Source organism: Choloepus didactylus, chromosome 1 (genome assembly GCF_015220235.1).
Source record: "Choloepus didactylus isolate mChoDid1 chromosome 1, mChoDid1.pri, whole genome shotgun sequence".
In the NCBI taxonomy this organism is placed as follows: Eukaryota; Metazoa; Chordata; class Mammalia; order Pilosa; family Megalonychidae; genus Choloepus; species Choloepus didactylus.
In genome coordinates, this window is record NC_051307.1 from 15283611 (window position 1) to 15310005 (window position 26395).

At 40.7% G+C, this 26395-nt stretch overlaps 1 protein-coding gene across 3 annotated transcripts in view; it reads left to right on the plus strand.

Moving 5' to 3' along the window:
• The first annotated feature begins 2002 nt into the window (after positions 1-2002).
• The window catches only part of C1H21orf62 (chromosome 1 C21orf62 homolog), a 44852-nt gene continuing 20459 nt past the window's right edge, over positions 2003-26395 (plus strand). The window contains exons 1-2 of one of the 3 annotated variants that reach the window (XM_037832499.1): positions 2003-2301; positions 19297-19833. In XM_037832499.1, coding sequence (XP_037688427.1) covers positions 2127-2301; positions 19297-19833 — 712 coding nt within the window. In that variant the 5' untranslated portion in view covers positions 2003-2126. Of the gene's footprint in view, positions 2302-19296; positions 20168-26395 lie in introns of those variants that run through there. The other 2 variants (XM_037832491.1, XM_037832505.1) reach the window with 2 other exon arrangements.

Genomic DNA, 26395 nt, shown 5'->3' on the forward strand with positions numbered 1-26395 from the left:
TCCAAATCAGGTGTAAATGATTAATAAAACTTAAGTTCTATCTGGAACCCTAGCTGCAAGGGACTCTGGTAAGCTGAGTATTTTAGCTTTCCAGTCTCTATAGAAGAGGCAAGCAAGGGGGAAAGGTGTTGGGACAGATGTTGAGTATGTCAAACATTAGTATAATCACCATTGCCCTGGAAAGTTGGGGCAGTTGGCCTATGATTGGCCAGCCATCCCCTCTCCTATCCTCAAGCGTCCTGTCCACATATGTTATCTCATTTAATCCTCATCCCAACCTTTCAACTAAGTATTACTATCCCCATTTTATAGATAAGAAAACTGAGGCTCATAGAGTTTAGATAACTTGCTGGAAGGAAGCAGGCAAGATTTAAACCAAGGTCTGTTAATCTCATTTGGTAGAATGTGTTTGCTTTGCTAAAATGAAACACCAACAGTAGTGGGTTCACCTCCTTTCTTAATTCCCTTGCTCCTGACTATGATTCTCTGACTTTTAAAATAGCTGAATAGGCCTGTGTCACAGCCCAAGTGGGCCTTTGCTGCCGAGAGGCCAAGAAGATGCTGGGCATGTCAGAGTCATGAACTTTTTATTCAGGGCTTACTTACAAGGAAAAAATGGAAGCTGGTCATGTTGCCCAGAATTCAGTATCTTCTCTGGATGGATTCAGGAGCTGCTCTGAATGGTTGTGAGTTCAGAGCACAACGTGGAAATAGTCCACACTTTGGGGGGGCTGAATAAGCTGGTTATAAGGGCTCGACATTCCAATGGGAATGAGAGCATAAGACGGGGAGCGAGGGGTCGTGCAATGTGCAATATAGCCAGGGATTGATTGTAATCAACAGGGAGGAGGGGAGGATTATAGATTTTCTTGTAGATAACAGTATCTCAGGGAGTCTCAGGGAGGAGGTAGTTTCAGGTATAGATTACATTTAGCACCTGATATTACAAGGACCATAGGCCAAGCCCTAACTGACCTAGGTCACGCAAGCTGCTGTGTGCAACCTTCAGAGCCCTTGGTGAATGCCCTGTGCCTGGGGTTCCCACAGCCTGGTAGTCTCCCATTTCCAAATCCCTACTCCAGCAGTTTTCTGAATTGTTTCTGAGTTGCTTGATCCCCTGGACTATGTGAGAAGCCTTATGGCATACGTTTCAGGTGACATATGCCTGGGTTGAGAAAGGAGGAAGCATTCATCCATCACCTCACATCCCCCATTAGTCAAAGCATCACCCCATAAGGCATTATTCTCCTTTTCCCCTTTATCCACCCAAATCCTAGCCATGAAGTCTTCTCCAATTTCTCTGGCACAGTCCTGCCTTCTCTGAAACCTCCATATATTTTCTTTGTACCTCCCTTCAACCATTTCCCACAATCAATTTACACAATAACCCCTTCAATATTATAAGTTCTTTGAAGACAAGAATTCTGATGCTTATTTCGATGTCCCTTCAAGCTGCTGCCATAGAGCATGCAAGCGGGAACGGTTTGCTAGATGAACAATAAATGAATGAATGAGTTTCCCCAGTGGGGTGCTCTCTTCTTTAAAATATTGGCTAATCTCCAGCCAATTACTTGCAAATCAAATGCTCCAGCCTCTTGGTGTTTTTAACTAGGGAGACTTTCCTCAATTACCACCACCCATCTGATCACTCCCATATTAAGTGAGCCTTCATCAGTTAATATTACATAACATAATTTTTTTACACATTTGTCTTGTGGTGTTTAGTTTAAAAATAAACTAAAAGAAAAAAAGCAGGACGTCATCTTTGAAATTGAAACTAATTCATTTTCTCTTTTGAGCAACCACGAAAGGACAAATTTTACACTAGTGCAGACATTTAATATAAGTGACAATTCATTTGGCCCCCAAAAAATGCAACAAATCATGAAAGTCAGCGTTTCGAGGAGTCTCCAGTGCTCCGTACCTAATCCATCTGATTTTCTGCTAAAGAATTGCTACAACTAGTGTCAGTACTTTGGGGTCAGCATACGGCAGCAACTTCCTTAGTTCCTTCTGAAAAGTTTCTAGTTTAGAACCCTGAAAGAGAGGCCAGGAGTCACTCGACAGGTTCTCTCCTGCTGCGTGCTTAATGAAACCGATAGGCAGGCCGCTTCCTCCTGGTTGCCATGGAAATGGCCAGGGCTGCTGTCCCTCCGCAAACAGAAAAGAACAGCAAGGGCAAGACGGAGCATTCCAGCCCGCCTTGCAGATTAAACCGGCTGTCCAGCCCGTGTGAAGGATCAGTGGTCGGGCAAAGGTCTGTGGAGCCGAGGGGTGAGTCTTGCGTTGGAACCCCAAGATGTAAGTAGTTTATCTGTTCTTTTTTGAAAAGCATCTCCAGTTTTAACAGACGTTTTTTCACAGCTGCAGAATTCCTGCCCCGTAGCAGGAAAGTTCTGTGATGGTTTTAAGAGCTCCTATGGGGGTCACCTCCCTCTCGTAATATTTGCATTTCCTGAACATATGAATACATATGGGTGGTTTCCACCATGAAACTCTTTTTTAGGCTTCCAGACTTTGAGTTGCTCTTTACAGACACTCTGCCTTTAAAAGGAAACGTTTTCAGGGCAGTAAGCAAAGAATGAAATGCTCTTCTCATTTAGTCCCTAAATAGCTAAACTTACTTAGACTACTATATTTCCATGGAATCTGGGCTTCTTGTTTCTATTTTTAAACATTTAGTGATATTTTCCTATTGGCCTTCAATGCTAGAGAACAATTAAATAAAAGGGATATGTATCACATCTCTTTTCCTTATTGTGATCCCAAAAAGGAAAAAACCTAGGAAATCTCAAAACATCAGCTTATATTGTTTCTATGTTCTTCTTTTAATGCTATTATATTCACTGCCTATTTACACACTAGGTTTCATGGAGTTTATTCTTTAGAAAACACAGGAAGATAAGAAGAAACTAAATTTAGATGTGTATTATTAACATCTGGATAGGATAGTTTGCTTTTTCAAATTGGTTCTTTTCCTCAAAAGTGAAAAAAAATGACAAACAATGTAGTAAAAGGCAAGATGATAGGGATGTTTTAGTCAAAACCAGTACTCCCTACACTGTCCAGTGGATATTTCATTGTTTAGTAAACATGGTTTCGGACACGTACTGAGCAATAAGTGCGTTGGTGTGTACTGGGGAGAGGAAATGTTTCAAAAGCATTGTGCGTAATATTTATAAAAACCCGTTCTTAAAAACTACCAAAAACATCATGTCATTTGTTGGACTTTTTTATTTTTTTCTTTTTTTTAATGAATGGAGTGATCCTCAAGCAAGTTTTTACTTTTTTTAGTTTTTTTAGTTTTTAAGACCAAATAAAGCAATATGTTTGGAAGAAAAAAATTCTTTTCACTAAATTTTTTTCTGACAGAAACTGGGCATTTTTTCTGAAAATAACAATTTCAATAAACTATTTATGGAAATGAGTGATTTTCAACAGCTGACTTGGATTTCCCAACTTTCTTTTCCACACCAGTGTTTTTCATTGCTTAAAGCTGGCCTGCCAGCAGCTTTTCAAGTTCAGCCTTGTGACTTTGTTTCTGTGGGAGGCAGTTGATCATTAAGCCCTGACATTGATCCTAATGGTAGATATTAGGTAGAAACCATTAGGATTATTACAGAGCAGACGCTGCCCCCTGCTCTGGGACTGTAACCAACGGGACAGCTTCTGCTAGGCCATGGGTTTGGATTCCAATAATCCAGTTGAGCATATTCCAGAGGATTCCAGAAAGCAGTTGAACAGCCTACAACCACTGGTTAATGAATTCTCCCAAGGACCTCTGGCAAGAAGAAAGACACAGCAGCTACATGTTTTAGTTACAAATCCCAGTGGTTCTCTCTGAGATGTTCTTTGGCCATATTCCATCCCTAGGTTAACAGAAGCAGCCCTCAGCTAATGTCATCCTCTATTCTGATTATGAATTTAGACTTAGTTTAAAATCCAATTTATAAAAGTTCTTTTTAAAAAAGCGTTTTTGAAATGTTTATATGTAACAGTATGCACTTGATTCCTTTTGTTTCTTATTCATTTAGCTTGAAGTTTGTATACACATGTTAGGTTAAAGGCCACAGAGTGCAGTAATAAAATGCAAGCCATGGAATGTCATTCGAGTAGGTCATGATGTTGGGTGGGGAATAACACTAGAATTGCCACTGTAACTGCTTGGAGGGTATTTGGCTGTCTGGGTTCAAATCTTAGCTACCCTGCTACTGGCTCTGGGACCTTAGACAAGTTATTCAACCTCTCTGTATCTTCATTTTCTGATTGAAAATGGGGCTATAACATCTACCATTAAGATTATTGTAAGGATTAAATGATATAAACATGTAAAGTGCATAGAACAATACCTTGCACAAAAGAAGTGCTCATTAATCGAATCGAAGACCTAATATCTACCATTAGGATCAATGTAAGGGCCCAGTGATCAACTGCCTCCTACAGAAACAAAGTCACAAGGCTGAACTTGAAAAGCTGAACTTGAAAACTATAAAAGTATGCATAGTTCCTGGTTTCAGTGAGTTTTCAATATATGTGTATCACTCACATCACTTATTTTAAAGTACATCACCCCTTATCAATGACTATTTTCTGTATTTAGCTACTTTAGCCTAAGAAACACAGGGCTGGGGGCAAGAAATTGTTGATGCAATAAAATGTTGTTACAATGACATCTCTCTGTCTAGGAGTCTGAACTTTCTTGGGAAGCAAGAGTTGTATATTTGAATTGTTAAGTTTGAGATGCCTGTCAGACCTTCAGACAGAGCCATCAAATAAGATGGCTGATACATGATTATGAAGCTCAGGAAGAGGTTGGGAGCTAGAAGCACAACTTTGGTAATCATCAGCATATCAATGGCATTTAAACCCATGGAGAGTTTGCAATCATCGAGGGAGTAAATGTGCATGGAGGAGAGCTCAAGATATGCCACAATGACAAGTAAGGAGAGCCGACATCGGCCAATGAGACTGCGAAGGAGTGGCCATTGAGGTAGCAAGAAAAACAGGAGAATGTGGTTTCACTGAAGGAAATAAGGGAGTGGACAACCATGTAAAACGCTGTTGAAAAATGAAAAGACTGGAAAGTTAGCCATTAGATTTGGGACGTTAATGGTTAAGAACCCATGAGAGTGGTTTCAATGGAGTGATGGCAACAAAAGACTGATTGGAGTAGCTTAAAGATCGAACATAAACAAATTTGTTTATAAAAGCTTATTTTTAAAATTTCTTTTAGGGTGGACTGATGTGATCCCATAAGAAAAACAAGTTTACACACCAGACTTACATACCCCAAAGAATTGAAAACAGGGACTTGAACAGATACCTGTACACCAGTTTTCATAGCAGCATTATTCACAAGAACCAAAAGATGGAAACAACCCAAGTACTCATCAGCTGATGAATGGATAAACAAAATGTGGTATAAACATGCAATGGAACATTACTTGGCCATAAAAAGGGAAGGACTTCTGATAGATACTACAACATGGAAGAACCTAGAAAACATTATGCTAAGTGTAACAAACCAGACTCAAAATAACAGATGTTATATGATTCTACTTATATGAAATATCTAAAGAGGCAAATTCCTAGAGACAGAACTTAGAGGTTTCCAAATGGAGAGTTATTGCTAAATGGGTACAGAGTTTCCATTCGGGGTGGTAAAAAAGTTTTGGTAATGGATGATGGTGATGGTAGCACAACATTGCAAATATAATTAATGTCACTGAATGGTACACTTAAAAATGGTAAAATGGTCAATCGTATACTATATATAAGGTACCATGATAAAAGTTTAAAAATTAAAGAATGTGAGGACAAAAAAAGAAGAAGAAAAAAAGAAAAGCAGAATCAGTGCAGGTGAGAACCAGCACTCATCCCTCAAGCCCAATAAAGTTTCCTGAAATTTATGAGCTTTGATGACAGTTTAAGAGATGAAGGTGATATCTCAGCAGATGAGAAACAGAAAACATCTCCAGAAAGAGGAGGTGTGACACCATAAGGAGCATGAGGGAAAAATGGAGTCTGGATTGGAGAACTCGAAAACTTCCAATGCTTACAACAGAAACCCAGAGAGGCACCACACACAAACACCCCTCAGGACTTTGTTCCCACAATATTCCCTGACGCCGTTCACGTACCATGAGGGGCTAACTTCCAACCTGCGTCTCTGAAATGCCTGGTCTCCAAGGTCATCAAGGAAGCCAGAATCTTCTCTGTGACCAGGAAGGCTGAAGAGTTCATTTGGAATCCTGCTTAGATGCCATTTCATGGGTGCTCGGTTTAACCCAACTTGTGATATCCAGATTATTTACTGGAGCTCCACTGATAAAACAAAAATAACCTTCAACAAGTCATCATGGAAATCAGGAGGTATTCTTTTTTTAATAAACTTTTAATTTAAGAATAGTTTTAGATTTACAGAAAATTTGCAAGAGCACAGCGAGTTCCCATATACCACACACCCAGTTCTCCCTGTTAACTAGCATCTTACATTAGGACACTACATTTTTCACAACTAATGAACCACCATTAATTCATTACTAGTAACTAAATTCTCTATTCTATTCAGATTTCCTTAGATTTTACCTAATGTCTTTTATCTGTTTCAGGATTCTGTCCCCAATAACACATTGCATATTTCATTTCCAAGAGACATTTTTAAAAAATTTTCAAGAAAGCAATAAGGTTTAAAGGATCTTTGCCTCCAATATTTGGAATTAAAAACATCAAAGGAAAATTTAATTCTTACTCCTCTAAAATCTAATGATTGGAACTTTTAACTTGAATACAGATCAAAGGGAAAAGCTTCAGGCTTACATCCTGAGGAAATAGTTCAAGATACTTTATGGGAATGTAATAAAGCACAACTGTAAATGGAAGATCTGGATCCCTTTTAATTGTTCTGGAAGCAGGTAATTAAAATATTAAACATCTGCCAGCATTTTTGTTGTTGTTGTTTTTCATCTCCTAGCAAAGGGATTAGTGTCTGACTCATTTTCCTTGGCAACCTCACTCTCACATAACGATTGGCCCAGTAATTTGAGAGAAGCTCTCCCTGAGTTAGCTTTACAAGCCTGACTCTTAAATGTTAGGTAGTGGGGAAGTTTTGCAGCAGAATCTATGATAATGCCTCAACCGAAAGCAGTTAGGGCGATGGCTTTGTGATGCTTGCAAGTATCTGCAAGACCAGTATATACTTATTCTGCGAGTATATTCCCACTCTCTTATCCATGCTGATTATGGTTCTCTGTATATACTTATTCTGCGAGTATATTCCCACTCTCTTATCCATGCTGATTATGGTTCTCTGTCATGGCCATATGATGTAATTCCTGCCAAGAAAGAACATGATTTTTGCTTGCTGATTTGATAACACGATGCACTTCACAATTCTAGAAAGTAAAAGGCAAAAGAGGTTTCCAAGTAAATAAGATGCTGGTTTGACTTAGCTACTGTAGGGATTCATTTGGATAATAGAAATATTTCTGATGTGCTTCTCTGTGTCAAGCACTTTGCTAGAGATTCGAGTCAAAAAGAAGACCAGGGCCCTGTCACATCAGAAATCTGATTTACACCACATTGCCAACAGTAAGGAGTCAGTATCCAATAAGTAAACTAGTGGATGAAATCAGCACCCCATGGAGCTCAATGCTCTGAAAGCACAAAACTTCTGCTTTTCAGGTGGTTCTTCGTCATCTTAGTTTAGAAGCTCCTGAGCACTTTATTCCATTTCTATGATTAAATCAATTTAATCTCAAATCCTTAATCCAATTGAAACCTGAATGGATTCTGGCTTCACCAGCCAGTGGGTACAAATGAGGTTCTATTAACATGAATAGCCTGTATTTTGTAGGCTTATGCCCCCACCCACCTGATACAGGTCCTTGCCTCCTCTCCACCACTATCCCTACTCAACAGGGTCTCCTCGGATTATTTCTTGGAGTCCCCAGGGGTGACTCACCTGTGTTCCCCAATGGTCCTTTCATGTGCTTCTGTCCCTGACCCCAATGGATGCTGACTGTCCCTGGCCTTTGCCATGATGTGCTCTGTTGATTCACTGCCCAGAGAGGTCTCCAGGGACATCCCCAATTTGCTCACTGCCCCTCAGTCCTCACTGCACCAGAGCTGTGCTGTACTCAGTGCGGAGTCAGGAAGAACACCTCGTTCCCCTCTCTGTGTCACCCTTTCAGCTGGGCAGGGGCTGCTTGTGTCCCGCATCTCAGAGTTCTTCTTGAAAGCAGTCCTCTCAGCCTCTGCCTGCAGCTCCCAAGGATTCAGCTTAAGGCATCAGGCCGAGTGGGGGAAGAGACCAGGTGTCACCATCCTGTCTGTCCACTCATTCCTGCCCCGGGCCCTCATGGATTGTCTTCACCCTTCCTTCTCTCTTCCTTAATAATCCTATTTATGCAAATAACCACCTGGATGCCGTCACCTCCTCAACATCTCAGACATATCCAGGTGCATATGTGGAGGCTTGGTTGGGCCCAATATGGAGGGATGACTCTGTGACAGTTTGGAGCATGGTAATTCAGAAGAAGCTTAGGACATGGTTGCCCCCAAGGACTTACAATCCAGTCATGGGTCCAGACATGGCAATAAGACACATGAAACAACTTGTGAGCACCGCATGGCCATGAATAAAGAGGGGCTAGTTTGTTTAGTCCAAAGGGGTAGTTTGACAGGGGTGGTTGTTTCCTCTTAATCTCTGTATTAGTTTCCTATTACCACAGTAATAAAGTTCTGCAAACTTAGTGGCTTAAAATATCACAAATCTATTCTCTTACGGTTCTGGAGGTCAAAAGTCCAAAATCAGTCAGACTGAGTTAAAGCCCAGGAGTCAGCAGGGCTGGCTCTCTCTGGAGGCTCCAGGGGAGAATCCCTTCTTTGCTCTCTCCAGCCTCTGGAAGCTGCTGGCTGGCATTCCTTGGCTTGTGGCCACATCATTCCAATCTCTGCTTCTGTAGTCACATTATCCTCTCCTCCGTCTCCTCTTGTGTCCCTGTTACAGGACCCTTGCTGTTACATTGGTCCCACCCAGATAATCCAGGATAATCTCCCCATCAAAAAGATCCTCAACTTAATCACATCTGCAAAGTTCCTTTTCCCATACAAAGTAACATTCACAGGTTCTGAGGATTAAGATGTGGATATCTTCAGGAGATTCAGCCACCACAAACTCCATCAGGCACAGCAGGAGACCAAAAAGAATGTATTTTGATCACATTCCATATCCTTCCATATTTTTGCTGTTCCTTTAATAATTTGTACAGACAATGGGAGGAGAAGGGGAATGGAATGTTTTCGATGTTCTTTTTTATTCTAATTTTTGTTTTATTTTTTGGAGTAATGAAAATGTTCAGGGATTGATTGTGGTGATCAATGCACAACTATGAGCAACTGATTGTGCACTTTGAGGGATTGTATGTTGTGTGAATATATCTCAATAAAATTTCATTAAAAATAATAATTTATACAGAGTAAATTGGTAAAAGTGGGAAATAGACAGTTGTGCCAGTATGAATACATTGTGTCCCCCAAACACCATTATCTTTGATGTAATCTTGTGTAGGCAAACGTAATCAGTGTTGATTAGATTGTAATTCTTTGAGTGTTTCTTTGAAATGCACCCCACCCAGCTGTGGGTGATGACTCTGATTGGATAATTTCCATGGAGTGTTGGCCCGCCCATTGGGTGGGCCTTGATCAGTGGAGTCATATAAATGAGCTGATGGGCAGAGAGAACTCAGTGCAGCTGTGAGTGATGTTTTGAAGAGGAGCTACAGCCAAGAGGGACACTTTGAAGAACACCCAGGAGCTGCAGATGAGAGACAGTTTGAAAACAGCTATTGAAGGCAGACTCTTGCTCTGGAGAAGCTGAGAGAGGATAAATATCCCAAGTGCAACTAAGAGTGACAGTTTTGAGGAACTGCAGCCTAGAGAGAAACATCCTGGGAGAAAGCCATTTTGAAACCAGAACTTTGGAGCAGATGCCAGCTACGTGCCTTCCCGGCTAACAGAAGTTTTCCAGACATCATTGGCCATCCTCCAGTGAAGGTACCTGATTGCTGATGTGTTACCTTGGACACTTTATGGCCTTAAGACTGTAACTGTGTAAACAAATAGACCCCCTTTTGTAAAAGCCAATCCATCTCTGGTGTTTTGCATCCTAGCAGCATTAGCAAACTAGAACAACGTCAATTTCCATTAACCGCTCTTGCTCACTAATAATTTCAGGAACTTTCCCCAGAATTTATGGCCGTACAACATCAAATCTGGCTTATCTGTCATATGAAAAATGGCACAGAGATGTTTTTGTTTTATGCTGAGCCTGTTCTCTATTCCAGTTTTCAACACAAGTAGTGCATTAAATGAACCAATGCCTTTAGATTTCAGGCAGGTGGCTTTGAAGGTGCCTTGACAGAGCCTGCTCTTATCACTATAGTTCTGAAATTACAAAATATCAGAACTTATGAACACGTACTTATGCGTAATGGTAATTGTACTTTTGAATAGTCCTGATAGTACATATTATCATATGCATCTTGTTTTACTCTAATTATAACCTTGTGTGTTATGTATTTATCACTCCTTGGCCATAAGGAGAGAAACAAAACTGAGAGCGGCTCTGTTACTGGCCCGACAATGTACAGGCAGTTGAACAGGAACAACAACAAAAATATTCTGATGTCCTCTTCAAAGCAGAATTGCAAGCTGGAAGCTAATTTTGACTAAATTCTAACTTGTGGAGACAAGAACTTATACTTCTTCTTCTAGGTGAGAAAATGATTTAGCAATAGCAAATCATTTAGCTCCTACTATATATATATAAATCAAATGAGATACCCGTCAAACCAGAATCATTGTGAGCTCAGTTTCCTGCCCCTCACATTGGGCTAAGTAGCCACAGTAAAAGGGAATGATGTTCATCAACAGACACTGCACAGAGTGGTGACTTCAGCCTAGATCCCTGTAAGGGCATGTGGAAGTGGCTTGTTCCTGGGCTGGAGGTGTGCCATGTGGAATGTGAAGAAGAAAGAAAAGACAAGACTCGTCGCAGTAAGGAAACAGTGAGGAGAGACCCAAATTAACGTAACTTTCAACTTTAAAAACTTTGAAATATTAAACAACAAAACTGTTCTCCTTTTAAATATCGACTTCTGTAGTGCTTTTCTCCAGCCTGCCTCCTGTGGTGCATTCATGGAACAGAGCCAAAGGAAAGAAAAATGCAAAAATTCCTTTTCTAAAGCACTTTTCAAGGTACTACACCATGAGCTTTCCTACAGTGGCCCCAGGAGCACCTCATCTCCCTAATTCAGAGCAGCAGATACAGCCCCTTGGTCGAGATGAGACGGGTGACTGCACACAGCCATGGACAATAAGATGCCACCTCTGGAAGGCTGAGAATGGGAACTGAGAACGGGTGCCTCTTGGGTTCTGGATTCCTGGAGAGGAGTCTCCACCCTCACTGCTCCCGTACTTGCTATTTAGTCCTTGCTATTCCACTAACAAAGGAGGAAGTAGGCACAAGGCTTAAAGTGCAAATCCCCACGGGCAAGAATGTGTGGACGGAAATTCCGAGTAAGGTTTAAACGACTGATAACAGACCCTTCCCTAAGAGTGGGTCTCCAGCAGGGGACACCCGGGAGGTGGCTGAGGGGATGGCCAAGGACTGAAGAGGAACGCCCAGCAAAGGAACCTGGAGATGGGAAAGATGCTGCTCCGACTTCAGAAGCCTGCCCACAGCTAGTCCTCAGCAGCTGCCAGCCTAACAAAACCACCAAGAGACTCCTGACTGCAAAATGAATTGTGCTTTTCTCACGGCTGTCTTCAGGAGTGGAGGTCACAGGCGAGAATGAGACAATGAATGCATCTCTAGACAATGAATACCAGTGGCTTAGAATAGTAAAGGCAGATTTCCTCTCGTATATCACAGTCTAATGCCATAAAGGAGGGAGGCATGTGCTCAGCTCCACCCAGTAACTCAGGGACTTGAGCTCCCATCTACGGTTCTACCCATTGGGCCCTTCTGCTTCCTACACCACTGGGGTTCAGGCAGGTCTCTTGGCTGCATGCTCACAGCAGGGGAGGAAGCTTGGGTTAATCCCCACCTCCTAAATCCTACTCCCTTGGTCCTCTCCACCTAGTCAAGATTCCAGATATTGGAACTGATTTATCCAGACAACCTGGAGTTAGCAGGAGTCAGTGTCTTAGTTTGCCAATGACTATGATAAATATCACACAGTGGATTAGCTTAAACAACAGGAACTTATAGTCTTATGGTTTCAGAGGCCAAATCAAGTACCAAATCAAAGTGTCAACAAGGCCATGCTTTCTCCCAGAGTCTATGGCATTCTGGTGCTGGCTTACCCCTATCCTTGGGGTTCCTTGGTTTGTGTCTCTACCTCCCGTAATATGGCCATCTCTGTCTCCTGTGTCTGCTCTTCCAGTTTCCACTGAATCCAGGGTTTCTCCCTGTGTGGCCTTCTCTGACTCACTGGGTCCAAAATTCTTCTGCTCATAAAGGATTCCAGTAACATGGATTAAGGCCACTCTGATTCAGTTGGGCCACACCTGAACTAAAATGATATCTTCAAAAGGTCCTATTTACACATGAGTTCACACCTATAGGGAAAATCTAAGAAAATGCCTTTTTGGGGGGTGCATAATTTATTACAGTCAACAAACAGAAAGGTAAACTTTCAAAGAAAATACAAAAGAAAAATGTTCTCTTGCATAGAACTCATTTTCCTACCTCTAGTCTCTTTCCCTCCAGTTGGATCTCTACCTGGCAGCTTTTACTTCCTTAAATGCATATCTATCCCAGTCACCTCTTAGTTACCAGCCTTTGCCACCTCATTTTTGCCTCCTGCAGGGGGCCTTCAAAAACGGGTGTTTACATTATTAGGGGGTGCACAAGCCCAGCCAGTGGGGTAGGAGCTGGAAATATGCATGCCTTTTCATTATAAATTTTAAAAAATTCTACTGTTTATTGTTTATAATGTAAATAACATATAACTATAGTAATACATGTATGTCCTTCCTAAATACAAAAATTATATCTATTGGGCAGGGTGTATTAAAGTTTTTATCACTGCCACCATAACAGCCCTTGGCTTGACTGGTAAGGTCCTGTCTAAGCCTGTTCTACCCACACTTCCAGCCTCATGGGCCCCAGACACCTTATACTTTAAACACATTCAGAGTGCTCTAAACACCTAAGTACTTCAGTCTCTGAGATTTTTGCTCAAGTGATCCTTCTAGTTGAAGTGCCTCACCTTTCCTTGCTCCCATCCCTTCTCTGCCCAGTCCAAACAGAACCACCTTTGGGAGTCTTTCCCATTCCCTCCTGTTCCAAACATGATCTGCAGCTTTAATAAGCACCCACCAAACACAATGTCTTATAATGAGTTAACTAATTGTTTGTTTCCAGAGTACCTACCAGGTTCCTTGGGCAAATTTCCAGTTCCTTGAGGACAGGGAGGATGCCTTCTCTCTTTTTGATTTTCTGCTACCTAGCCCATTACCCAGCACCAAAGAAGTGTTCTCTAAATTTTGTTTTTCATCTTCTTTTGAGAAAAGAAGATGTAAAAATCATAAATGGCCATACCCTGTATTGGTCAGGGTAAGCTAACTACTGTAACAAACTTCAAAATAGGAAAGGTCCATTCCTCCCTTACATCAAAGTCTGACTCCTCTAAGGAGGGAGGCGTGTGCTCGGCTCCATACAGTCATTCAGGGACTCATGTTTCCATCTACAGTTCTGCTATCTTCCAGGGCCCAAGGGTCCTCCGTGGCATCTTCCACCCACATTCCATTGGCCAGAACTGTCATGTGGCCCCACCTGAATGAAAGAAACTTGGAGATGAGGTCCAGCAGTGTCCAAGGGAGGAGAGGAGAACAAGGGAATCAGTTGAGCACTAGAAGTCTCTGACATACTTCGGTGGTAAGGCACATAATTGGCTTTATGCAACCATGACACGGGCTCAAGTGGTATAAATCCACTCAAATTTTCCAGGCAAGATGCTGGAAAATGTGTGTGATCATGAAATCTTTGAGCCTTTAAATCATCCAACAGGTTTCAAATATTATTTTTGTATTGCAACTGAAGAAATCTTGATAGTAATTAATACTAGCTAGTACGAAGACAGACACTTCTGAATTGAGCAGATACAGACATCAGTTACTTCAAAACAAATTCCACACAGATTCCTTCTCAATCTAGGATTACACCCAACATTTAGGTAATGTTTATACTTGGCTCCAAAAGGAATGTTTGAAACTGGACTAGTTCTGTTTATAAGAAGAGATTACTAGTAAGGAGATATTGTGTCAGTGGGAGGAAAGTATTTGGACCATTTGCCCAGAACAGGTTTGAAGCGCCATGAAGAATGATGTTTTGAATTCTATCATCTTAACACTCAAAAAAATATAATTGTGGGGTACTAAAGTGACATTCTCCAAATCCTTATAGCAATTAAAAATCAAAAGCAATTAAACTTTTAATTTAGAAGTGAGTGCATTTGAAATTAGAAATGATTTTTATTTTAAAAGTGGAAAGGCACTTAGGGAAAAGACTCAAGGGAAGAAATCATTGTAGTAAGAGAACCAGAAGTCAATTGAGATGCTCCAGCGCGCAGTCCACATATATAAATCTGAGTTATGGCCCTGGGGTTAAAGGCAGAAAAAAGCCAGGGTCTGGGCATCCTAAGAAACATACCTTTGAAACCAGGACTTGGGGAGCTCAGCAAGGATGTCTCGCACAAATGCAGTCCCAAAGTGGTCCCCCAAAGTGTCTCTGCAAGGTGCCTGAACAACCTGAGGAGGTGAAAATGAGAAGTTTTCTAGTAGAGGAGGCACCCAGAGGAACTCAGGTGTAATCTCACAAAGTGGCAAAACTTGCACTCTTAGAGAATTACTTTATCAAAAGGGTGCCCCATGTTTGCTGAGACTGAGAGGAGTAAGTGGCCATGCTTGTCCTATGGGTCCAGTGCACAGTCATTGTTTTGATTGCCTAACTTGTCTTTTTCAGGAAACCTCCTTTATTTCCCTTTGTACAATCAGCCTTCTGCCCCCATAGCCCATTGTTTCCAGTGTGGCCGATTCTACTCATTGGCTCCAGGGCTGGGCATGTGGCTCAGGGAGACCAATGCATTTTTGACTGGTACTATTGGGAAAGGCGGATTTTTTTTCCCTTGGGGTTGGCTCAGCTGGTAGGAGATAAATCTGGATGGACTGGTGATCATCTTGTCCCGAGAAGGAATGAGATTGTCTGAGAATGATGCCAACATAGAGGAAAGCAGAGCCAAGAAATGGAGAGAGATTCCTGACAACTTATTTCTGAGCACCTGGATCAAGCCATGCCTGAAATACTTCCTTGGTTTTTCAGAAACATGAGCTTTTTTTTTTTTTTTTCCCTTTAAACTCAAGCCAGTCTGAACTGGGTTTATATAACTAGCAGTTAAAAGAGTCTTAGTACAGTGACATTTGACAAACTATATTTTTTTCATCTATTCCCTAAACAGTTGCTGCTGTGTGCCAGGTGCTATGCAGAGTTCTGGAAACTGAGAATATAAAGCCAAAAAGAGCTCCTCCTGGGGGTATACCCCAGTGGAAGAGACACTTGACCCAGTAATCACAGTACAATGTGACAATCACTATAATTACAATTTGTATGGGGCATTATGTCTCTTTCTTTGCCTAGAAGTAGAAGATGTTATGATAAAGCTTCAAGGAGGAGGTTATATTTGATTAGGGGAATATTTCCTGAGGAGAGGAGGAAAATTAGCTATGCAGTTAGCATAGGGTGCCAAGAATGTGAAAAACCTAAAAGCAGGACAGAGGAGATTGATGGGCTATGCGGAGGGCAGCCGTGGGAGGGGGAGTTGAGAAGTCTTGTTGAGCTGGCAGCCTCTGACTCTCCATGGTCTGGCACATCGTTTCTCAACATGCCAGCTTTTTGGGTGCTCCATCGTTGAGACTTGCCTGCTGTGTTCTAAGATGAGCCTCCAGCCCCACGATGGGCAGGAGCATAGCAAGGGGTATGGGCATTGTATTTGTGCCCATTCTGCTTATGCCATGCTGGGCAACCACAAATGAATAAATGCAGAGTGAAACTAGGGTGTTTTCTTGTGACCCACATTCAATAAATCTAAAGAAAGTAATTCATGGTAAAATTGAAGTAGAAAAATGTCCAACTGGCACCTTTGTGGTATACCCATTGTGTTAGTCAGGGTTCTCCAGAAAAACAGAAGCAAAAGGATAGATACACACATACTCAGACACACATATATATGTATGCATTTAAATATTAAGAGGTTTATTACAGGAATTGGCTCACGTGACTGTGGGGAATGGCAAGTACTAATTTCTGTAGAGCAAGCCACACGTTGGAAGCTTGATGAAGGTAAAGTTGAACTGCCCAGGAGAAGCTGCAAGTTGGAAACTTCAATGAAGGTGACCATGGAGGAGACCATGAAGGTGACCTCCAGGAGAAGGTGACTCTTTGAATTAGTGACAGAAATTCTTTTTGACTGCTGAAATCCTCAGTTCTCCCTTTAAGGCCTCCAACAGATTGGATGAGGAGACTCCTGTCATTACTGAAGGCAATCCTGTTTGATTGTAGATGCAATTAGCTATAGATGCAACCAACTGACTAATAATTTAAATCCATGACATACACTTACAGTAAGAATTAGGCCAGTGCTTGCTTGACCAAACAATTGGACACCATAACCAAGCCAAGTGGACACATGAACTTAACCTTCACACCCATAAACTGGTTAGTAGGGATATTTGTCCCACTCTGTACCCCCGCCAATTGGCTTCCTGCATCAGGCCTCCTTGTTCTGGCCTTTGGGCCTCCCTGTTGTCCAGGAGGCAGGGAGACCTGAGGTCAAGCCAGGACCTTGACTATTGGAGAGCTGCTCACAAATCCCTTTGGGGACTTGCAGCCCCACATGTTCTAGGATATCAATATCTTTTTCCCTTTCTACTCCTTTTCCTTTTCATGCATGCCTCTGAGAGAATCGAGTAGACACTGTCATCATGATGTGCCAACCCTCTTCCTCCTTTCCCCTTTAAGGCTGGGGGTCAGAGTAGGCCAATTGTATTGATGGCAAAATTCCTAGTTCTGGGATGATAGGGTCACTGAGACATGAAGTCCCAGAAACCTCCAGTGGAATCTGGGACAGCCGATCATCTAAAATTATCTTGAATTTAATAAATTAGTCACTGTTCCTTACTAAGTGGGGTAGCCACCACAGATATTCTAACACCATTTAAAACTGTTGAATCTCTTGTTCAGGAAGAACTCGGGCTCTACCGGTTTCTCAAAACTCTTTCTTTTATTACAAAATGCCCCTATTAATAACCCCTTTAAGGAAATCTCATGCTAATTTCAAAATAAATACAAAACACTAGAAACCACCTTATCCAGTCCCCCAAAATGGAACTTAATCTGTCTCTCTCTGCCATGTTCTTATAAGCTTTTACGCGTTTGATATAGCCTTCTCTGTTCAGTCTTACTTGTCTTCCTCCTGGGATCATAAGGCCTGAAGGGCAGGGCCCATGCCTTATTCATCTTTGTTTCCTCTTCTGGGTCTGGGCCAGGGTCTGGCACATATCAAGGAAAGGGCCCTACCTGCCTCCTGCCTCCCTCCTCCTCCCCCAGCCACAGCCTCTTGGTTATCACACAGTCCCAGCCTTGAGCTCCGGCACCACAGCTACCTGGACACAGAACCAAGTCCATTAGAACATAAGCTCCACAAGGGCTGGGACCTGGGTTGTTTTACTCTGTGCTGTATGTTTCCCTAGGGCTAGCAAAGTGCCTGCCCCTGGTAAACTCTCAATAAGCATTTGTTGAATGAATGAATGATGTTACAGTCGCTGTGACCCAACGTCTCACTTTCTGTTCAAGTTTACTTGGCTGAGCTGATTTTTATTTTTCCTGAACTCTGGCCCCCTCCTGATGGACTTGTGCTGCCTGTCCGCCTAATTTCCAGCACATTTAGCTTCTCCCTTGGCTTTCTCATCACCTTGATTGCTTTGCTCCAGACTGTTACATGTCTGCTGGGCCTCTTTACAGCTGTCTCTATGCTCTTTGGACACATGTTTAATTCCCCAGACTGACCCTTCCAGCTCTCCCTCCTCGGCCCCTCCTGGGGTGACCCAGTCCATAGCTCTGGGCCCTCCTAGTCAGAGGTCTCATTCCAAGTGTCTTGCTGTACCCACAAGTGCACAGTAAAAATAGAGGAACTGAATTGTGTACTTTGGTCTCACAGGCTTCAATCATCAGGTAATTCACAGGAGATTCATATTTGCAAATCTGAAATCTGGCAGCCTGTGCCATGATGCTTATTTTGTTCCAATCACACCAACACAGAAGACTGCATATCTTACGCCAGGCCCTGCACTGCATGCTCTACTTGGTTAGAGTATGCCCCCCCAAATTTGATGCTGGGGGACATTTAAGCTATGCATGCACTTCTACCTTATTTACAATCATTTTGTAGTGCCTAGAGCTTAGTCTTAGAGCTTTACAATAAATTGTTCAACAAAATAAATTCATAAAATTTGTTCTGGGACAGGAGGTGATGAATCAAGATAACTGATTAATCAGTATTTGACTGGTCTCTTCATTGTCTATTAATACATTTACAATTGACTCTGGTACTTCACATTTCCAGGATGCCAGGAAAAGGATGAATGGACCTTTAAACAGATGAATATAAAGGGGAAGGAGCACATTTGTCTAGTTAGAAATTAAAGTTTACCATTAAATAAATGTGTCTTTGGTATTCATGCTATGTTGCTTCACAGGTAACGCTTGGGTAGCTGGATCCAGTGAGAAACTGTCTCCTGAATTCCAGGAAGTCAGATACTGAGGAGGAAGACGGAATGTGGATGTTTAGGGGGCTTACAGGCCCTAAGAACTAGTAACCGGATATTTGGAGGATGTGCTCACTCCAAGAGCACCAACCCTGACCTGCAGATAGGACACGGTGGGCCTCCCCACCGGCATCTTCTTTTGCTCTCTTGCTGGCATGTTCTCTCACTGTCTAAGGACCTCAATGGGAGTTTTAAACCTTGACAAGTAGACTCCCGGGGTTCACTGCTGCCCCTCATGGGGTTCTGGGAAAAGAAAATTTCCTGCACCTCGGCTCTGAGCATCGCCTGCCTTTGACAGTGTTGCAAGAGAGAACGGTTTAGAACTAATTATTTAGGAGGGCTGCTTTTCTGTAAGCTGTGCATTTCCAACGTGCAGCTGTGACAACAGAGCTGCATATTTTCTTTCAGGTGAGTCCCACAGGGGAGACACGAACATGCCAAGCCACGCTGAGAAAGGAATGGCTCTACCTTCCAGACATTGCCTCCTTCTGATCAGCACCCTGGGCATCTTTGCCCTTGACAGCTTTACTCAAGGTCAGAACAGCACTCTAATTTTCACCAAGGAAAACACCATTCGAAACTGCAGCTGCTCTGCAGACATCCTGGACTGTGACTACAGTTTGGCCAACCTTCTGTGCAGCTGTAAAACCATCCTGCCCTCTGCACTCGAGCGAACCAGCTACAGCAGTCACCTGACCATCTGGTTCACCGACGTGTCTGCCCTGGGCCTCCTGCTGAACTTCACGCTGGTCCAGGACCTGAAGCTTTCTCTGTGCAGTACGAACACTCTCCCCACCGAATATCTGGCTATTTGGGGTCTGAAGAGGCTTCGTATCAGCACTGAAGCCAAGCTTCTGTTTCCAGAGCAGAGCTTACTCATCCATGACAGTGGGGAGACCGAATCCAACGAGAAGCCCCTGTCATTGCAGGAAGACTGGCAAACATGTATGTATATCTCATTGTTAGATATGGCACTTTTCAACAGGGAATCGTCCTTAAAATCATACAGTATTGAAAACGTCGCCAGCGTCACCAACAACTTCCCCTACTTTTCTTACTTTAAGACCTTCCCGATTCCAAGCAACAAAAGCTACATTGTCACATTCATTTACTAACATGGCGACTGTGTACAACCTCTGGGAGCTTGGAAAACTATGAATAATTTGAGCAAGGAATCTGGGAACAAGGTCATGAGACAGGCCTCTCTACCCACAACCATGCCACCCTCCCCCCACCTCTCCCATTCACAAGAGAGATACAGAAACAAAATGACCAGCCCTCCCTGTTCCACTCTGAGGCAACCATGGGAGCCATTTTGAAAAATATGAAACAAAAGAAACCAAAAACTTGACTTGTTGGAGTCCAGTAACATGCACTGAGTGCTGGCTACAGCCTAGGTCTTTGCAATGGGCCGGGGTGGGGGGGGTGTCCTATGGAGGAAAGTCAGATCAGTAGTAGAGAAAGCAACGCACACCAGGAACTGCTTGGTGCAGCTCAGCCTAGGGCATTGTCCCCCAAGAAAGCCATGGGCCCCTTCCCCAAAGGTTTCTTCCCGGAAAACACTGCCCTAATCTTTTTTCTGGAACTCCCCTAATAAAGAATGACAGATTTCAGAGGTTTAGGGACTGTGATTTCCACAACATGATTAGGTTCTCTCAGACTGACATCTTCCTTACACTTTGCTAGAACAGCTGCATTGAGGAATGGGAGTTTTCAGTGTGTGTTTGTGTGTATGTGTGTCACAGAGGAGGTGAGGTTTGAAACTTGGAGGTAGCACAGGCGTAGATAAGGTAGGAACTTAGGATCAAATGAGTTCTGAAGAGGGTGTTCAGAAATTAAGATAGGAGAACACAAAAACCAATTGCATATATCGTAAAATTTTGCTTAGAGCCAAACCTAAACCCAGGAAAACTTTCTTTTGCCATGCCTTTCTTCCTTTTGTCTTCTATCTTCCTTCCCACTTTACCTCTTCCCCTATTTCTCCTCTCCTGTCCTTCACCAACCCCCTCCTCCTTGTCCTCTTGCTCCACAAGTCAGAACTTAAATGAATATCATAGAATTTCATTTAACTGCATTAGAGGCTAAACAGACTTTCATGGGCCACTCTGGGAATCCAATCATCATTTATGGCGTTATTCCTATAGGCACAAATACTCAAATACCAATAGATAATTAATAAAAGAACTTTCAGGACACAGTCCATTTGCACGTTTAAGACTGTGTATGTCTTCACCAGAAGATACTTTGCATGACGTGGTTAACATAAACTCATTTTATACATGTCAATAAAAGAACCAAAGCAACATAATTAAAAAAAAAATTAAGTTGACTTATCATTGTACAAAGAAAATTTTCCTTCACAGACAGCCGACTTGCCATTACCAAGAAATATAAATAATCCATGATAATATTGGTACAAAAGTCTAAACTTCAGATGCAATGAAGTTGAAACATCACTATACTGTCATGAGACCATAAGACCATAATGACAAGAAAAAGTTTTATTAGGAAATAACAGGATGTCATAGAGTTGATGACGTTAGATCACGTTTGTCACATTTTGTCTTTTACCCTTAACATAGGGTAACTGAAATAAAATGAAATTTCTACATCTGCTTAATTGGTGGGGGATTTGGCCATTCAGGCTAATTAGCATGAGACCATAGTGTCAGTGTTTAAATTAGGCCAAAACTAAAACAAGACACCAAAGTATGAATTCTAATAGAAAAACACGGTGACCTCATTACTGACATTGTACTTCAGAGATAAGAGTAAAAGTGATAGAAAAAGACAAAGAAATAAAAAGGTGGAGGAGAAAGGAAGGCAAGAAGAAAATACATGAAAATATATAATAATAAATATATTTACAGTTATGTAGTTACTGAAAATGTAACAAATTGAATTTTTTTATTCACTTGTCTGTTGATGGACATTTGGGCTGTTTCTTTCTCTCGGCAATTTTGAATAATGCCACTATAAACATTGGTGTGCAAATGTCTGTTCGTATCCTTACCTTCAACAAGTTGAATTTTCATGGATTTTTATTACTAAAGGATAAAATTACATGATGTTAGAAACTATGTGTACTCTATAAATATCTTCCGCTGGGTAGCTTTTAATAGTTTCAAAGTGCTTTCACATTTGTTTCAAGTGATTCTTACGAGAAATAATTGTGGGTGAATTGTTCCTAAGTCAATAGAAGTGGGAAGCTAAATTAGTCATAAATCTATGCTGAAGTTGCCAGATTTCTGGACTGAAAATGTGGTTCAGATTGTGCTGTTGTGGAATGAATATGAAGCAGAGAAAATCCACAGCACAGACGGAGGATAAATGAGACTTGGTGCTCAGCTACAGGGTTGGGGGACAATAGGGAGTGGTGGGGACGGTGGGTAACTGAGAGTGCACATCCTACCTAAAGGATCTGGTCCTTTGAGAGAATTAGCAATTCCAGGTTTTTATGTAAAATTTTCCAATTTGCAAATGCTGGCAAACCATTCAGCTTTTTGCTTTGCTTGTTTGTTCATTTTAAATAATACTGTACTGGTCAAACTATGTCAGCAGTCTGCACCTGACCTGGGGCTGGCAGTGTGTCAGAGGGGAGTGCTGGTAAATGAACAAAACCCAAAACTGTATGCAGATATATATGCCCATAAGTTTATTACAAATTTTACTGATATAAAAGGATGTATAGCACACAATCTACAAATGATAATAAAATATATAAGATTCTTCATTATAAATTGTATGTATCTACTTTATTCTCTAAAAATGTTTTAGTTGATTTTTCCTACAAACTTTTGTATCTAAAGCCAGTCTAGGGTTGCAACTGATGAACAAATGTAACTCTGGCATGAATGTTGGTTGATAATTTCATTTAAGAGGAAAGTTATGCAACAAAGATGTATGGGGGAACTTCACTTGTTAACCACTGATGTAAGCATATTTTTTGCTGAATCAGATTAACAGATTTCAGATACTGAAGGAATATTTCCACAATTTGGGGGATTATTCACAATATAAGAGCTACAGGCACGATACACTTTTTTTTTTCAAATGCAATTTTATTGAGATATATTCTCACACCACAGAAACTATCTGAAGTTTACAGTCACTGGCTCACAGTATCATCACATAGTTGTTCATACAACCCCATGATCAAATTCAGAACATTTTCATTACTCCAGAAAAGAAATAAAAACACAAAAGAAAACCCTAATCCTCCTATATTCCTTATCTCCCCCTATTATTAACCCATAGCCATCTGTGTGGTAAATTTGTTACTGTTGATGAAAGAGTATTAAAATATTACTGTTAACTATATTCCATAGTTTGCAATAGGTAAATTTTCCCCCATATGCTCCTCTATTATTAACTCCTTTTAATAGTGTCTACATTTGCTCTAGTTCATGAAAGAACTTTTCTATATTTGTACAGTCAATCATGGACATTGTCCACTACAAGATTCACTGTGTTACACATTCCCATGATTTAACCTCCAACTCTCCTTCTGGTGACATACATGACTCCAAACTTCCCCTTTCTACCACATTCACACACAATTCAGCACTGTTAATTATTCTCACAATTAAAGTGCTACCGTCACCTCTGTTCATTTCCAAACGTTTAAGTTCAACCTAGTTAAACATTTTGCACATTTTAAGCAACCACTCCCCATTCTTCAGTATCATTCGATACGCTGGTGACCTATATTCTTTATTTTATATCTACGAGTTTACATATTATAATTAGTTCATATCAGTGAAATCATACAATATTTTCCTTTTGCGTCTGACTTATTTCATTTAACATAATGTCCTCAAGATTCATCCATGTTGTCACATGCTTCTCCTGACTTCATTCCTTCTTATTGCTGAATAATATTCCATCATATGTATATACCACATTTTCTTTATCTATTCATCTGTTGATGGACATTTGGATTGTTTCTATCTTTTGGCAATTGTGTATAATGCTGCTAGAAACATCGGTGGGTGTGCAAATGTCTATTTGCATCCCTGCTTTCAGATCTTCTGGCTATATTCTGAGTAGTGGGATTGCCAGGTCATAAGGCAACTCTATACATAGCTTCCTGAGGAACCACCAAACTGTCCTCCACCACAGCTGTACCATGTTACATTCCATCAGCAGTGAACAAGTGTTCCAATTTCTCCACATCCTCTTCAACACTTGTAGTTTCCTGTTTGTTTAATAGTGACCATCCTTGTAGGCGTGAGATGATATCTCATTGTGGTTTTGATTTGCATTTCCCTAATAGCTAGTGAAGCTGAGCATCTCATGCTTTTTAGCCATCTGTATTTCCTCTTTGAAAAAGTCTTTTCATGTCTTTTGCCCGTTTTTAAATTGGGTTGTTTGTCTTTTTACTGTTGAGTTGTAGGATTTCTTTAAATATACTGGATATCAAACCTTCATCAGATATGTGGTTTCAAATATTTTCTCTTCATCAAATATCATGGTTTCAAATATTTCATTGAGTTGATTGCCTTTTCACCCTTTTGACAAAGTCCTTTGAGGCACTGAAGTCTTCAATTTTGAGGAGTTCCCATTTATCTATTTTTTCTTTCATTGCTTGCGCTTTGAGTATAAAGTCTAAGAAACTGCCACCTAGACATGATACAATTTTAAGTTTAATCTTAACTTGCTAAGATTAAATGTTAGCATTGCTAACATTTTCTCTATCACCACCAACAAACAATAAATTAAACCCTGATTTGTAGTGTTTGCTGATTTCAGTGCTGTAAATACTCTCATCAACCAATTTCAAGCTACCAAGAGAAGTAACTGAACATGAAGTTGAGAAAAGATGCAAAATAGGACACCATTATATAGCATTTTCAGTCTATAAATACAATAGGCACAAATAACCTCAAGAGCATAAATAATAGTAAAATGTAGTAAAATAATTAGGAAGTGATGAGTTTTGAGTATTCTATTTTTGTTTTTATATAATTTAACTGTAAGTTTAGATAGTTTATTTTTTCATAGTAACTGTGTTTAATGACTAGCCTGCAAAATTCCTGAAAATTTAATAATTAGTTCTCATAAGCCAGTACAAGCCAGCTCCAGCACCCACACTGACTCTGGTAGAAAAAGTGCTGAAGGCGCCGAGTCAAGAGAATAAGTTTAGGTTATGGAAGGTCACTTGCAACATTGAACTGCCCAACTTCCTCACTTACCAGAACTAGAGATGGAAATTTTAGGGTTTTGCACCAACCTTATTTGTACTAGCCCACTTCTCAAATTTGAGAATTATGTTCCTGAAAGCCTTTAAGATGGAAGGATACATAAATTAAAGGCCGTTTGAGTAAAAATGAATTAGGGGTTAAAACTCTTGAGCGAACATATGCAAGCCCCCTGAAAGGAAGGAAGGAACAGAGGACTGAAGAAAGGATGTTACTAAGATTTTACACACTAAAGTAGTAAAAATGGGACTTGGACAATTAATTTCATTTCCCAGACTTATGCTACTCAATAATAATTTCAGGATCTCCCTCTACCCAGAATTTACAGGACATTTGCAACCTGGTTTGATTTGTTGGAGGAAAACAACACAAAAAGGCCTTTGTGTTTGATGCTGAATCCATTCTCTACTCAAACTGTCAATGCATTTTAAATTCAACAGAGTTCTGAATCACAAATCAGAATGACACACAAGTCATGGATGTCCAACCCAAATATCAGAAGATAAATGAGCCCGAGCTGGCTGAGTGTAGGAATGTATCATGAAGCCTCACCAACTGGGATGATACGGGCACAGCAACACACAGACAAATATATAAAGCAGTATGGCTAGATCAGGAACAGACACTACAGTTTTAAAAATTAGTACATAAGAGTAAAATCTTAAACCTGTGGAAAAAGGGAAAATACCTAAAAAAAAATAGTGTTAGGAGCAAAAAATAATTAGAAAAATATGCACTAAAATATTAACAGTGCTGTAACTGTGTGATGGAATTAGAAGTGGTTTTTATTTTCTTCTTCTTATCTGAATTTTCTAATTTTTTTGAATAAACATGTAATTGCTTTTGTAATAGGAAAATGTAATGAGTATATTTATATAATTAAATTATAAACAAATGATGCTGGAACAAGTGCTTACTGCTTAAAGTTACAACTTTATCTCATAACAAATATCATAATGTTAAGTTAAAATATTAAAATGAAACTATAAAAAATTTTGAAATATGGGAAACAAAAGAAAAAGACTGGCAATCCAATAGACAAACAGGGAAAGATAATGAGCATGCAATTCACAAAAGATGGAATCCAAGTAGCCAATAACTAAATCAAAAAATTACCCCTAATAAGAGCAATACAATGTGATACTCAACATTTCTTCCATTAGATTAGCAAAAGTTAGTTGATATCTAGTTTGGTCATGTCAATAGATAAAAACATATTCTCATAAAATGTTGGTGGGAGAATGAACTGAAAGCCACTTTGAAGTACAATTTGGGATTCTCTCTTTAAGTGCACACAATTTAGAACC